Source organism: Hyperolius riggenbachi, chromosome 1 (genome assembly GCF_040937935.1).
Source record: "Hyperolius riggenbachi isolate aHypRig1 chromosome 1, aHypRig1.pri, whole genome shotgun sequence".
Taxonomy (NCBI): domain Eukaryota; kingdom Metazoa; phylum Chordata; class Amphibia; order Anura; family Hyperoliidae; genus Hyperolius; species Hyperolius riggenbachi.
In genome coordinates this window covers 181563882-181577839 of record NC_090646.1, presented here as the reverse complement: position 1 = coordinate 181577839, position 13958 = coordinate 181563882, and the positions used below count along the sequence as shown (strand labels likewise).

General features: G+C 43.2%; 1 protein-coding gene across 2 annotated transcripts in view; it reads left to right on the top strand.

Moving 5' to 3' along the window:
• Positions 1-13958, top strand: part of TMEM131L (transmembrane 131 like) — a 151203-nt gene that overhangs the window by 125455 nt on the left and 11790 nt on the right. For both annotated transcript variants that reach the window (XM_068278905.1, XM_068278904.1), the window contains exons 27-31: positions 3337-3464; positions 7029-7186; positions 8804-8986; positions 10472-10550; positions 12417-12499. In XM_068278905.1, coding sequence (XP_068135006.1) covers positions 3337-3464; positions 7029-7186; positions 8804-8986; positions 10472-10550; positions 12417-12499 — 631 coding nt within the window. The remainder of the gene's footprint in view (positions 1-3336; positions 3465-7028; positions 7187-8803; positions 8987-10471; positions 10551-12416; positions 12500-13958) is intronic.

The window sequence follows — 13958 nt, the reverse complement described above, 5'->3', positions numbered from 1 at the left end:
GTCAGTGCTGGATAAAGCCCAGGAGCCTGGTATCCCCAGGGCTTCATAATAATCCATGCCATGCACTGATGCGGATCGACCAATCCGAAACATGCATGTTGCATGTATGCATGTTGGATTATTGTAGCAATTAACAAGCTGACACCTCATTGCATTCCAGCGGTTCTGGAGGTCAGTGTAGCTTACAGGGAGAACAAGGGATGATTTGCATATTAAGCAGGGATTCATCGTGGGAGAAATCTATACTCACTCCAACCTGAATAATTGCAATTACCTTCTGTTTTAAGAAGGCAGATTTCTGTTTTGCTGTAATTGAAAGAAAGGAAGCAGCCTCTTATACATGTCTTGCTAACCCCCCTATGTTGGACCATCTGGTTCCTGAATTCGGTATTCAGTAGCTTTGTCTACTTGTTTTAAGTACACTAGAAAATAAAACATTTCTAGTCAGAAACAAGTGTTATTTATATCATCTCCATACCAGTACGAATGGTCAATAAGATACTAGTGTTTCTGCACTGATGTAACTCTTATGCTAAATCTATGCAAATTGATACCACTTGGAAATGGACCAATCAAAAGCAGCATGAAAATCGAGGCAATACTTCAAAGCTAATCTGGGCAATAGAAACGGAATGCACCAGAAACTGGTGGTCACGTCTCCAGAAAAATGATTGTAGTACTTAATGAAAAATCATAGGTTTACAATATGACCATAATTGAGTAATAAACTAAATGACAACTGCGGTAGGAGGCGCCCATGGAAATGGTGAATTAAGGTATCAAAACCAGTGGTAGGTATGTAGTCTGCTAGGTACATACTATGAGATTTTCTGGCAGATGAAACGTCAGATCGATTATTTCCAACATTTCTGATCGATTTCCGAGCATTTTCCGATTGATTTCCTATTGAAGTAAATAGACAATAATCGGAAAATGCTCGTAAATCGATCGAATTGCAGACCGGACATGTTGGAAATAATCGATCTGACAATAAATCAGTCAGAAAAATCTCATAGTGTGTACCAGGCATAAAAGCAAAAATCTAGTCGGCCTGCCTTAACGGAGTGATATTTAGGTAAACCCTTTTTACAAGTCCTACAAGTCCTAGTGCTAAAATATACTGCGTCGTCTCCGTCAAGGTAGGCTGACTATATATTTTTTTATTTTACATACCTACCATTGATTTAGATATCTTAATTCACTGTTTCCATGGGCACCTCCTACTGTAGTTTTGTTTTTAGTTAGTTTTTATGCTTTTTGGATACTTAAAAGGTTTTACATTTACAAACTTATAAATGGATGAGAAGAGAGGATTCAAGAAAGAGTAGTTGTGAATGTTTTAAAGGTGCTCCTGACTTTTATGTGAGGTTTCTGTGAGGCAACGTCTGATGTATTTTCTATTACAAGTTCAGTATTTATGGGCCAAGGTTGTGACAGGTTTGCAGACATGGTTTCCTGCCTCCTACTCATTTCTCACATTCCTGTGCTCTACCTTGCATGCTTATAGCAAGCTGTAGAACGTTAATATGTAACATCTTTAGCTTAGGTGTATGTAAACACTTTCTCTTTGATGCATATGGAGGAGAATGTGTGAAGCTGTCCTTACTGAAAGTCAGATAAGTGAACTCCAACTACTGGATGTGACTTAGGCCTGATGCACACAGGCAGATCCCTGGACAACCTTTTGGGCCGTTGATCATCCTGACAAAGTTTCCTGTTGGCAGTTAACCACATGGGAATGCTAAAACCTCCTAAAAGCTAACTTTTATCATGCTCCTTCTTTCTGACTGCAATTGAAAACACAGCCTTGTATAGGGCAAGGCTTCTGTTGTGTTTCCACTCCGATCCCTGCCTGAGAAGGCATGTAAACAAGAAAGTAGGTCATGTTCATAATGCAATATCCAAAGCAAATAGCGCATCATGTCAGTTAACCCTTACCCAAACCTTTGTTCTTGTTTTAGATACAGTAGTGAAGGCTTGTAAGTTAAGATATGTACCTTCAGATATGTAGCTATGGAGAGGGAAGGCTCTAGACCCTATACAACCTTCCCTGACTTCTCTTGCTCCCCTCGTTCCAGCACTGTCACCCTGTTGTGTGTTGATTGAATACTATTCTGTGAGCCCTTTGGAGGCTTTGGAAGCATAGTGCTCCCAAAGGTGGGCAGCTCCATACTGTGCTTGCGTGTGCACGCTTGCTTGCGCACTTGCGCATGTGCAGTATGGAGCCGCCATCATCTGAAGCAATCGAGGGCTTGAGTGCTTCTGAAGCCACCCAAGGTGGCATTTTAAACTGGGGTGACGGCGCTGGAGTGAGGGGAACAAGTGAGGACAGAGAAGGAACTATAGGATCCGATCTAGAGCCTTCCCTGTCCATAGGTAAATATCTGCCTTTCTATTTATTTTTTAGTCACTTGACATGCACTTTTAAATAATCCTTAAAGGGAATCTGAAGTGAGAAGTAAATGGCGGCTGCCATATTTACTTCCTTTTAATTGATATTAGTTGCTCGGCAACGCTGCTGAGCAGTTGGGCTGCATTAGTGTCTGACTCATACCACAAATAAGCATGCAGCTAATCTTGTCAGATTTGACAAAAATGTCAAACTATGGCTAAAAGTGTTAGAGGCAGAGGATCAGCAGAATAGCCAGGCGACTGGTATTGCTTAAAAGGAAATAAATATGGCGGCCTCCATTTACCTCTCACTTCAGGTTTCCTTGAAGTGCCATGAATATGGAAGACAGTGTTGCTGACATGTTAAAACGCTAAGTGAATGGCTGTTGCACTGTCCTCTAGTATTTTCTAAATTGCTGAACAATGAAGTTAACCTACTACCTCACACTTCACATTTTACTGTAATGGCGCTTACTTTTGTTGTGTAGCTCCTGCCCAGAGTGAAAGAATGTGTAATGTATAGTGCGTGTATACTGTAACTTTTTGGGTAGATATCTCTGCTCAGGCCTCCCCATTGTCTGCATGGTTATAAAGCTTGGATTTACTCAAACTGTGTAGGATGCTGGTAATCATGACAGATTGCGGCAATGCTTTGTGTAATGACTGCAATTACCCTGTGAAGCTTGTGGGTAACATATAGGGACGTTATGTAATCATGTAAGCTTATGCTGTAGGTGAAAAATTTGACACGACTTAAGGTTGATTCAGATTCTTGTATGTTGTCCTGTATGTGCCAGGTACACAGCTTATATGTAAAAAAAATATATATTTTCTCCTGCCATAATTCTTCATTGAAATTATAGTTATTTGATACAGGCATAAACATTTGATATTTTTACCTTGTATCTGCTTCACACCATTGTTAATACTTGTTTTATCTTTTAGCAAGAGGAGCAGTTCCGGAGAAGGAATGCAGGAGAGAAAAGGGATGGTGTTTTTCCAAATTACAGTTGGAATAAAAACAGAGGCTGTGCCAGAAAAAATAAGAAGAAGAATGGTGTCTTTAATGCTAGGTACCTATCCTGCTTCTCCCACACATACAATACTTCCAGTTTCTGTGAAGCCAGGCATACACTGTACAATATTGTATCAGATTAGACAATACATTTGCTATAACCCCCTGTTCTTTGCATGTATTGATGTTGGACAGGAGAGCGGAGGGGCACCAAGGGTTTAAGTGAACAATGCTCTCATAATTTTTTTTAAGCCCCATTAACACCAGGGCAGTGGAGGAGGAGTCAGAACAATTTTGGGTACCTGGAAGCTAAGGCTCCATAAACTGAGGAGTCTGATGATTTTGGTACTGACTCCACAGCCCTGGTTAACATGCCGGATAAAATTTGAGCGCATGGACAGCTGCCAAGAATCAAGCATGTGTACAGCAGCCCCAATCCCGCTTGCCAAGAGCATTGTTCTCCCCATTTACCTCGCATGACCTCACTCCCGCTTGCCCCTCCCCTTTTTTATTTATTGGTGTAATAGCGGTGTTTCTGAGGTCCCACTTGGGAACATTTAATCTATGTGACTTGTTCAACAGAATCTTCTGCAGATTTCTTTGTACCAGTCACACTTTAAATCAGTGCTGCCCTTTTTAGGTAAAGGACAACTGAAGGGAACTGGATATGGAGGCTGCCGTATTTATTTCCCTTTAAGCATTACCAGTTGCCTGGCTGTCCTGCTGATCCTCTGCCTCTACTGCTTTTAACTATAGACCCTGACAATTATTATCAAATCTGACAAGATTAGCTGCTGCTTGTGTGATTGAGACACCACTGCATCCAAATAGACCAGCATGGCTGCCAGGCAACCGGTATTGCTTAAAAGGAAATAAATATGGCAGCTTTCATATACCAATCACTTCAGTCGTCCTTTAAAGAGTCTGAAGCGAGAATAAATCTCGCTTCAGACCTCATAGATAGCAGAGGCATATGTGCCCCTGCTAAAACGCCGCTATCCCGTCTCTTTAAGGGACAGGAGGGGTTAATAACTGCAATACTGTATGCACTGTACTGCTAAATGCCGCTATCCCGCCGCTAAATGGGGGTCCCTTCACCCCCAAATCCCTTCGGTGCAGCGGGAGAGCGCTTCCTGGTTGGGGCAGGGCTAACCGCCGCAGCCCTGCCCCACGCGCGTCTGTCAGCGCGTATCTCCACCTCTCCCCCGCCCCTCTCAGTCTTCCTTCACTGAGAGGGGCGGGGGAGAGGCGGCGATGCGCCGCTGATAGGTGCGACTGGAGGCAGGGCTGCAGCCGTTAGCCCTGCCTCCAGGAGCGACCAAGTGTTGCAGTGGGGTCGTTTGGGGGTGAAGGGACCCCCGTTTAGCGGCGGTTTAGCAGGAGCACACATGCCCCTGCTAACTATGAGCTCTGAAGCGAGATTTATTCTGCTTCAGAGTCTCTTTAAGTTTGCAGCTAAAAATGTAGACTATATGTTTTTCACCCATCTGTGAAGTCTTGTTTCATACCAGTCAATTCCGTCTCCACTAAATAAATATGGTTCACCCTCCCATTTTTTCATTGTTGGTAAAGGCAAATAGGAGACTATGCCATTACTAGACAATACGGTTTGTGTAAAATAAAAATGACATATCACAATGGTGGTCACCACACTTTCATATTTCTTATAGTGTGGAGGAGATGCCAAAAAAAAAAACAATACAATACGATAACATTTGTAAAGAGCTTTTCTCCCATAGGACTCAAAGCGCATAGTTGTGTCTCAGATCAATACAGATCATAAATGCCAGACTGAAGAGGTAGGTTTTCAGTTTGGACTTAAATGCTTCCAGGGATGGAGCTGTCCTGATTTGGTATGGCAGGGAGCTCCAAAGTGTAGCGGTAGCATGACAGCAGGCTCTGTCTCCACAGGTTTTGAGGTGGACTCTGGGGTGACCAAGGTGTTGCATCCTTTTGATTTAAGATTGTGTGTGTGTGGGGGGGGGGGGGGGTGATGCAGTTGCAGCAAGTCCTTCTGGATAGCAAGTCCTTCAGGTATCCAGGGCCCAGATTGTGCAAGGATATTAATGTCAGTAAGCCAATCTTAAACAAAATATTCAATTTTATCGGTAGCCAGTGGAGTGAGAAAAGGGTTGGTGTTATGTAGCAATGGCGGGGTTGGCTCGTTAACAGCCTTGCAGCGGCATTCTGTGCTAATTGCAGGCAGCGTAGGTCTTTGGAAGGCCTATATAGAGATCATTGCAGTAGTCCAGCCTAGATGTGATGAAGGCATGAACTAGGGTTGGAAGATCCTCTGAAGGAATGACTTGTTTAATCCTTGCAATAATCCTTAGATTAAAGAATATATATTTCACAACAGCTGAGATTTGATTCCTGAAGCTTAATTTCCCATCAATCAGTATGCCCAGGCTGACTTGGGTCTGCCTGACATGACTGCTACCCCATGTATGTGCATGACCCTAACTTCTACTTGTTCCCTCTTTCTACATAGCCCACCTGCTCTTATTAGTTTGCCTAACAAGTGGTATCTTACATTGGCTGCCCAGTACTAATGGAGCGCAATTTCGCTCCTGGAAACTGCTGCTGTGGTTTACATTTTGTGCTCCTTGTTGCCCATCATAAAAAAACTAGCTAAATCCTCTTTTGCTCAATGTAACTGCTGCTAATGAGTACACATCTGGCAATAGTAGGCAGGGCTAGAGAATATTCCAGGCTTAGATTTTGGTTGCAATTTGCATTGGAAGCTTTGAAGAATAGCTTGACATTTGTACAGTTAGTAACCCATAAGAGTATGAAAGCACCATGCTATGTTGATTGAGGGAAGGAAAAGTAATTAGACGGCTTTAGTCTTTAGAGAGAAGAATCCTCATGATCAGGGGCGTAACAATAGACCCTGCAAGGGATGCAGCTGCAGGGGGGGGGGGGTGCAGAAGCAGCAGGGGGCCCCATGAGGGGAGAAGTTTATTTTCCCTGTACTGAGACACTGACAACTAAGGACACAAAGAGAAAAAGCTTTCTGGTCTCTGCATTATTGCTCTAATGACTGCATCTGCTTAGCCACTGATAAGGAATCCTACAAAGATTTGTAGACAGTCCCTATTCAGTGTTCAGCAGGGTCTTGTGTACAGATCCCTGCCCCCAGCCTCTCTACCTCTCCCCAAGTGCTCTGTACTGCAGTGATGCTGGAGGAGTCTGCAGAGCCAGTTATGCTCCATCAGAGATGGACAGAGGGAGTATAATAAAAAGCTGAGGCTGGGAGCACACTTGTCTGTCAGTTTTCTGTGTGTTTTTTCCTGTATGTGTTTCTGCACACCATTTGTGTCTGTATGTGTGAAACCATGCATGTTTTTTTTACAGAGGTTAATGCAATTGATAAAGTGTCTGCAGTGCTTCACTGCTGTCTGTTTTTATCTGCATGGGGAAAACGTATTCAAGTGTGCGCTAGCCAATTGAACAACATTGGTTCTCAGTTTACTTGTGCAGTAAGCCGGGCGAGGGGGCCCCATCCAAAGTTTCGCAGGGGGGCCCAGTGATTTCTAGTTACGACTTTGCTCATGATGTAAAGTTTGAAAGGAAAAATGTCTATTTGATTTTTTTTTTCTTTTTGTTGCCTTTACTTCAGAGGTACAGAGCAAAGCGTTCTAAAACACAATTATCCAGATGTGGACAGGTCGGATCTGAGGTCTACAAACAGAGGGAAAATGTGGCATCCCCTGTCGAATGGCGAAGCTTGCAGAGTAGAGCAGAAAAACAGCAGAATACCGTCACATGGAGACACAGGTATGATTTTATTTTAAGAGTACACCAGGAAAATGCAGCCTGTTAGAGAATGTGTACTCTAAAATTCTTACAATAAAAAGCATACCATTCTATTCATTATATTCTCCTGGGCCCCTCTGTGCTGTTTCTGCCACTCCCTGCTGCAATCCTGGCTTGTAATTGCCAGTTTTAGGCAGTGTTTACAAACAAAAGACATGGCTGCTAACAGCATGTGATAGGCTGAGAGAAGCTCAGTCTGTGACTCATACAGAGCCTGCAGGGGGCCTGGAGAGGGTGTGTATAGCTTCTATCCTATCACAAGCATACCAGCACATTCCTGCCTGAGTGCCTGAACCCGACAGAGGGAAGATTAGATTATATAACAGAGATAGTACAGCCACTGTGCAACTGGGAAAGGCTGCAGTAAGTCAGAGCCCATTAGAAAAAGGTATAGGAACTTATAGGATAGAAGAAATAAGGCTGAACATTTTGTTAGTCTCTTTAAGGTGATTGTAACTATACACATTTGTCTGTCAGAATCCGCTTTATTCGCCAAGTAAGACGGATGTTTTTGCAGGGCAGTGGCTCGAGCTCAGCAGGACAGCTTGGGGGAAGAAGGTGTTCTTGTATATGGAGGGTTCTTGTGGGGATGGATCTATAGCGGCCATGGTTATCTCTGTGAGCCCCCTCCTAATTATTGCCTGGCAGCTGAAATTACTGCCGTTGTTAAATGCCTTTCTGTGGTCTGCTGAGATGGTAAAAAGCGAACAGAGCAGTCCTGGCACAGATTATATCTGCAGCTTACATTTTCTCTGGACTGATGCTAGAAAGGGCAGCTGTTTAGACGTGCGCTCCATAGGTGGCTACGGGCGATGCATCCGCTCACCTGGGAAAATGTAGCAGGCCATTCACCGCCTGTCAGCTGCTTCCATACACACACACACCACATACACACCACACCACACACACACACACACACACACGTACGTTACCGTGCTCATATGCAACATGAGACGATTTTATGCCACATGGTAACACCTTGTCATGTCTTGACACGTGTGGTGTAACAACTGCTGCCATTCGGCTACATTTAAATTGCACCTGAATGGCAGTTGTGGGTGCAGATAGGACCCTGAACTGCTCGACAAACAAGCATTTCAGACGTCTGCGGAAAAGAGGCCTAAGCCAGGTTACATGATATTTCCAATAATCTGTAACCCAATTTCAATATTTGATCAGCAGCAACAAGGAGGAGAAAATCGCTGCACAATGCAGTGCTGTTTTTTCACCAAAAAAGAACAAACTTCTTATGCTGAGGTTTCTCTGGTTTCACTGTGATGTGCAGAAATGCAGGGCAAAGACATTTTAATGTAGCCACTTTATAAATAGGCCCTAAAGCACTCAGTAGTTACAAGGGAAAATAGATGGGTCCAAGAACACTGAACACTCAAGTATTTCTGTTTGGAAACTGCTTTTTCTTTACTTATATATTATAATTTTATAATTTTTATAGGCTCTCTTTCAGTCACTAAATTCTAATGTTATTACATTTTCTTCCACGTCTGTTAATCAGGGCTGTTTTGTGTAAGTAGATTTGTACAGTGTTTCCTCTGCATAATGTGTTTTTATTTTTTGCAGAATGCTATCAGATTCTGAAAAAGAAATCTGTAGAAAAGCTCTCGTCTGACTCCAGCTCTGAGTGTGGCAGTTCTCATGGCAGCGTCCGAGCGAGCCGGGGCAGTTGGGGTAGCTGGAGCAGTGCTAGCAGTTCTGATGGAGATAAGAAGAATGCAATGCCAAACCGGCTCTACTTCCCACAGCGTAAGGATACACCAATAACTTTTAGGCATAGTACACATTATTTTGATACAGGGGGCATTTACGATTTGCAGTGTAGAAATCATGCTTGGTATCGTTGTCCTACCTAATAAGGGCCAAGGCCACACTGTGTGCATATGCAGGGGTAGTGCGTCATATGTCTACAACATAGCGCCCATCAATAAACAGGCCTAATGATAGCTAGTTATAATAGTCTGTCAGTGTCAGCATCCCCAAACTGAGTCTCTCTGGGTTTACTTTAATGGCAGAGTGGAAGAGGTGTGAGTCAGCAGTGTCCCTATTATTTTAGAGCAAATTGTCAGTTTTCCTCCAGAAATTGTACCTTGGCATGTAGGGGTGGTTATTCTGAAGGTGATTGATAGTCAATTCTAAGACAGGTAATTAAAAAAAAAAAGTTATAAAGCTGGAAAATGTGTACAGGTGGGGGTCATGTAATCTTTGAAGGGCCAATGTGGGAAAATGTATTGATTCTCAACAAAGGACCACACTCCTGCTCTGGGGTTCTTCCATGTCCCTCAGTGACAAGCATGGAGGATACAAGATATGTATGTATAATTTTTTTACTAACAAACAATTGGGTAGCTCTGACCGACTCAGCTGTGTGTGCATGACAAAATAGCTACGCAATTAGAAGTTGAATATCTGGAGCTATGTGTAGGTGAGTCCGGCATAACTGCCCGTTTAGCCACACCAGATATTTACGGTATACATATTTAGCATTAGCACTCTGGACAAAACAACTAAAACTGCTGCTGGAGGATTTGGTTAGCAGAGAGCAAGAATGCTAGAACAGTCCAGTTGCAGTAATGTCTGACATTTTCAGATGCATCGAATGAACCTGTAAACTTTATGTATGTACTTCCCCTACAAAAAAACAACTTTATAGTGCTGTCACTATTTCGGACTTAAAGGAGAACTGTAGTGACGGTATATGGAGGCTGCCATACTGATTTCCTTTTAAGCAATACCAGTTACATGGCAGCCCTGCTGAGCTATCTGCCTGCAGAATCGCACTAGAAACAAGTATGCAGCTAATCTTGTCAGATCTGACAAAAATGTCAGAAACACCGGATCTGCTGCATGCTTGGTCTAGGGCTAAAAGTGTTAGAGGCAGAGGATCAGCAGGATAGCCAGGCAAGTGGTATTGCTTAAAAGGAAATTAATATGGAAGCCTCCATATACCTCTCACTACAGTTATCCATTAATAAAAGAGCATTAAAAAGAAGTATTAACTAAAAGTGAGAATATCGACCAATAGTTAAACCCATGTCATGTTTGTAGTGGTTGTCCATTAACTGAGAAAGAAGCTGTGTGTGTTTTAGAATTGTTTGCTTTTTCTAGCTTTGTGTTAGACATGGAAATGGTGTACAAGTGTAACTGTAGCTGCGTCTGTGTATAAATACATTCTGTGATGCAGATGTAAAGGATTTCATGTTCCACTTTCCCTTTGTTTTTTTTTGTTTTTAGGAGAAAATGTATTACAAAGTACTTTCCCTACAGAGAACCCCATTGCTTTGAATCTGTCGCACAGTATTTGTAATACCAGGTAAGACTTTTCCATTTCACAGTGTCATTACAGCTTGGGCATTTATTCTGCCAAAGTGTAAGTGCATGTATAATCCCTTCAGCCCATGGCATTACGTAGTTAAAGCAGTAGTGGTAAACTGGCTATTGATTAGCATGTACAGATATTGTACTATTAATCATTTTCTACGGACTCCTGTGTTCCTGTGGGAGTATTCTCTGTATAGGACAGACACTGAAAAAAGCCTGGACTTAACTCATTTGAAGCTGTGCCCTGTTCCTGCTATCCTTTAAAGTGGACCTGAACTCAGAACTTCCTCTCTGCTCTAAAATATACGCATCATCATAATCGTTTTTTTTTAAAAAAAATACATTTCTTTGTTACAGCTGATACAAATCCTAAAATCGGTAGTGTTTCTACTTCCTGATTCATGGAAGCAGACATATTGTTAACATCCTGTGCTTTCTAACGAGCTTACCTGCCATCTCTGCCATGGCAGTCAGGTGACACAGGAGAGATGAAATTGCAAGATTACGTAACTATAGAAGCACTAGCAGGACCTGTTCACACTATAAATAACATAATTTAGGGCAGTTGCATGCATTGTCTCCCCAATTTTTTGCATGTGTGTTTGGTTTAATTATGCGCTTGCATTCTGAGTTAGATTGGCTATTGTGGGTATAAGTAAGCCACACTTGAAAATTCTGTATTGTATATACAGCATTTCCTTGGCTGGATAGTGTACTGGTTAAGGGCTCTGCCTCTGACACAGAAGAGCTGGCTTAAAATCTTGTCTCTTACTGTTCACTAAGCCAGACTCCTTAACACTGATACTGTCTATAGAGCCTAGTGGCTGCAGCTCTGGTGCTTTGAGTCCATCTTGTCTGTTCCATTTTTTGTGATTCCATTTATTAACCTCCTGAGCGTTACGCCGCCCAGGTGGTGGTGCATCTGTGAAGTCAGCCCTCCCCGCTGAATAAATGTGCTGTAATACCTGCAAAACCTTCTGCTGGCACTAGGCTATCTAGTAAATGAGTCCTGCACCCTCCGATCCCCGCCGCTCCCCTGTTTATACATTACCCCGCCTGGATCCAGTGATCGGCGCAGCCTCCCCGGACAGCTCCGGTCTTCACTATGGGGAGGATCACACATGACTTCATGCGCAACCCCGATCCTCCCCATAGAGAGACCGGAGCTGTGCCGGGAGGCTGCGCGACAGCTGGATCCAGGGGGGGGGGGGGGAGGCTAATGTATAAACGGGGGGATCGCGGGGGAGCGGAGGGTGCAGGACACATTTACTAGCTAGCCTGGTGCTAGCAGAAGGTTTTGCAGGTATTGCAGCACATTTATTCAGTGGGGGTCACTCAGGAGGACAGATAGTGGTATGCCTGACACAGTGTCGGGCGTACCGCTAAGGAGGTTAACACAAGGGCAAATACAACAAAAATGTAGCATGCAGTGTGTTTGCAATGTTGCAAGAATAACACTGCACTAGTGGGAGCATAATACCGTGATGTGCATTGTCCTTATGATCAGACAAATGCCTTTGCTTCACAAATCAGTTCACATTGCATGCAGTGCAAACAGGTCTGTAATGATGGGGAGACATAACTCTCATAGAAACTTCTCCTGTTAGCATGTTAACATTCAGACCGGTTCTTGTGAATTTTAAGTGCCCTGACCGCACTTGTTTTTTTTTTACTTTTAATAATACATTTCTGTAAAATTGTTAAATATAAAAAGTGTACTACTGTACAGTAGTTTATATTAGATAGAGTAACCTTTGATATGCTGTCACTTTTCTCTGAACTTGAACTGAGACATTAATACATGAAATACCTTAGTATGAGTCATAGTTTGACACTTCTGGCGTGTTTGTCGTTGCAGTTCAGGCATCAACAGCATTTCTCACTATCCAGACATCCTATCTTCATCATTTTCTGAAGCTTCAGATGCTAAAAAAAACAAAGGTAATCCTGCAAACGGAACAAATTCCATTCATCTAATGAACGCTGGCCTTGTATGGATCAATATGGTTGGCTGACCAGGCATAATAGTGATCCGAAATGATCATGCTGGCAAGACTTCAAGGCCTAAATACAATTCAATTTGCTATTGAAAAAGTACCAAAAACGAGATGGTAAAAGTGCCATCAAAATTATCTCGCTGGTGATTTAAAAAGCATTTTATTGACAAGGTGTGAAAATATAATCTAGGAGAAAAAGTTAATTGCATATGGGCCCAAGTGGTTTCAGTGCATCACAGTACATCACATCATCTTATCTTCTTTTGGGAGACACCTATGTAATTTCCCTTCAAAAAATTACTTTCTGGTTAAATAGAAGTAACTTTTAAGTCAAAATTTGCCAGGTGTATTGAATAAGTACTGTATATACTAGAGTATAAGTCTAGAAATTTAGTTCTGATTCACTTCATAAAAGTATAGGGGTTGATTTATGCATGAGTCACAGGCAACACTGAGCACACTGAGTAATGTGTGTGCTTATAGTTACATTCCCATTTGCAGCAATGTACCCAGTGGTAAGTGACACTTTGAGGAAAGAAAATGCCAAGAAAACACAGGTCTGAAAGTCCTGGCCACAACAATTATCAAGGAAAGGGGCAGGGAGGAAATACTGGGCTGCATAGAAGAGCGTGAATAATTGCAGCACTTGGGGGCCTGGAGGAGGTATTGACTGCACTTAAAGGCAGGGGCGGCGCCAGGGGGGTGCAAGGGGGTGCTCGAGCACCCCCTAGAATTGTCCAAGCACCCCCTGGAGTGAACTGACTTCAGGCGTCTAAAAGACGCCAAGTCAGTTCACACAGCGGCAGCACGGAGCAGCAGGCAGGGCTACGGTAAGATGGCCGCCCGGAGCCCTGTTCTGCAGACTTCGAGTCTGCAGTGCATGGCTTCGGGCGGCCATTTTCCCGTAGCCCTGCTCTCTGCATGCAGGCAGGAAGTCTCGTCGTGACGTCGGGAAGGAAGAGGATCGTGGGCGCGCGGGCGCTGCGCGCCACAATGAGGTCGGGACTCGGGACAGGAGGTCGGGAAAGAAGGTCTTCTGGCTGTAGGTGAGTAAATGGGTTTTTCTTTTCTTTTTCAGATGATGCTGATTGTGCATATTGGGGTCATATCTGCTACGGATTGTGCATATTGGGGTCATATCTGCTACGGATTGTGCATATTGGGGTCATATCTGCTACGGATTGTGCATATTGGGGTCATATCTGCTACGGATTGTGCATATTGGGGTCATATCTGCTACGGATTGTGCATATTGGGGTCATTTCTGCTACCGATTGTGCATATTGGGGTCATTTCTGCTACCGATTGTGCATATTGGGGTCATTTCTGCTACCGATTGTGCATATTGGGGTCATTTCTGCTACCGATTGTGCATATTGGGGTCATATCTGCTACCGATTGTG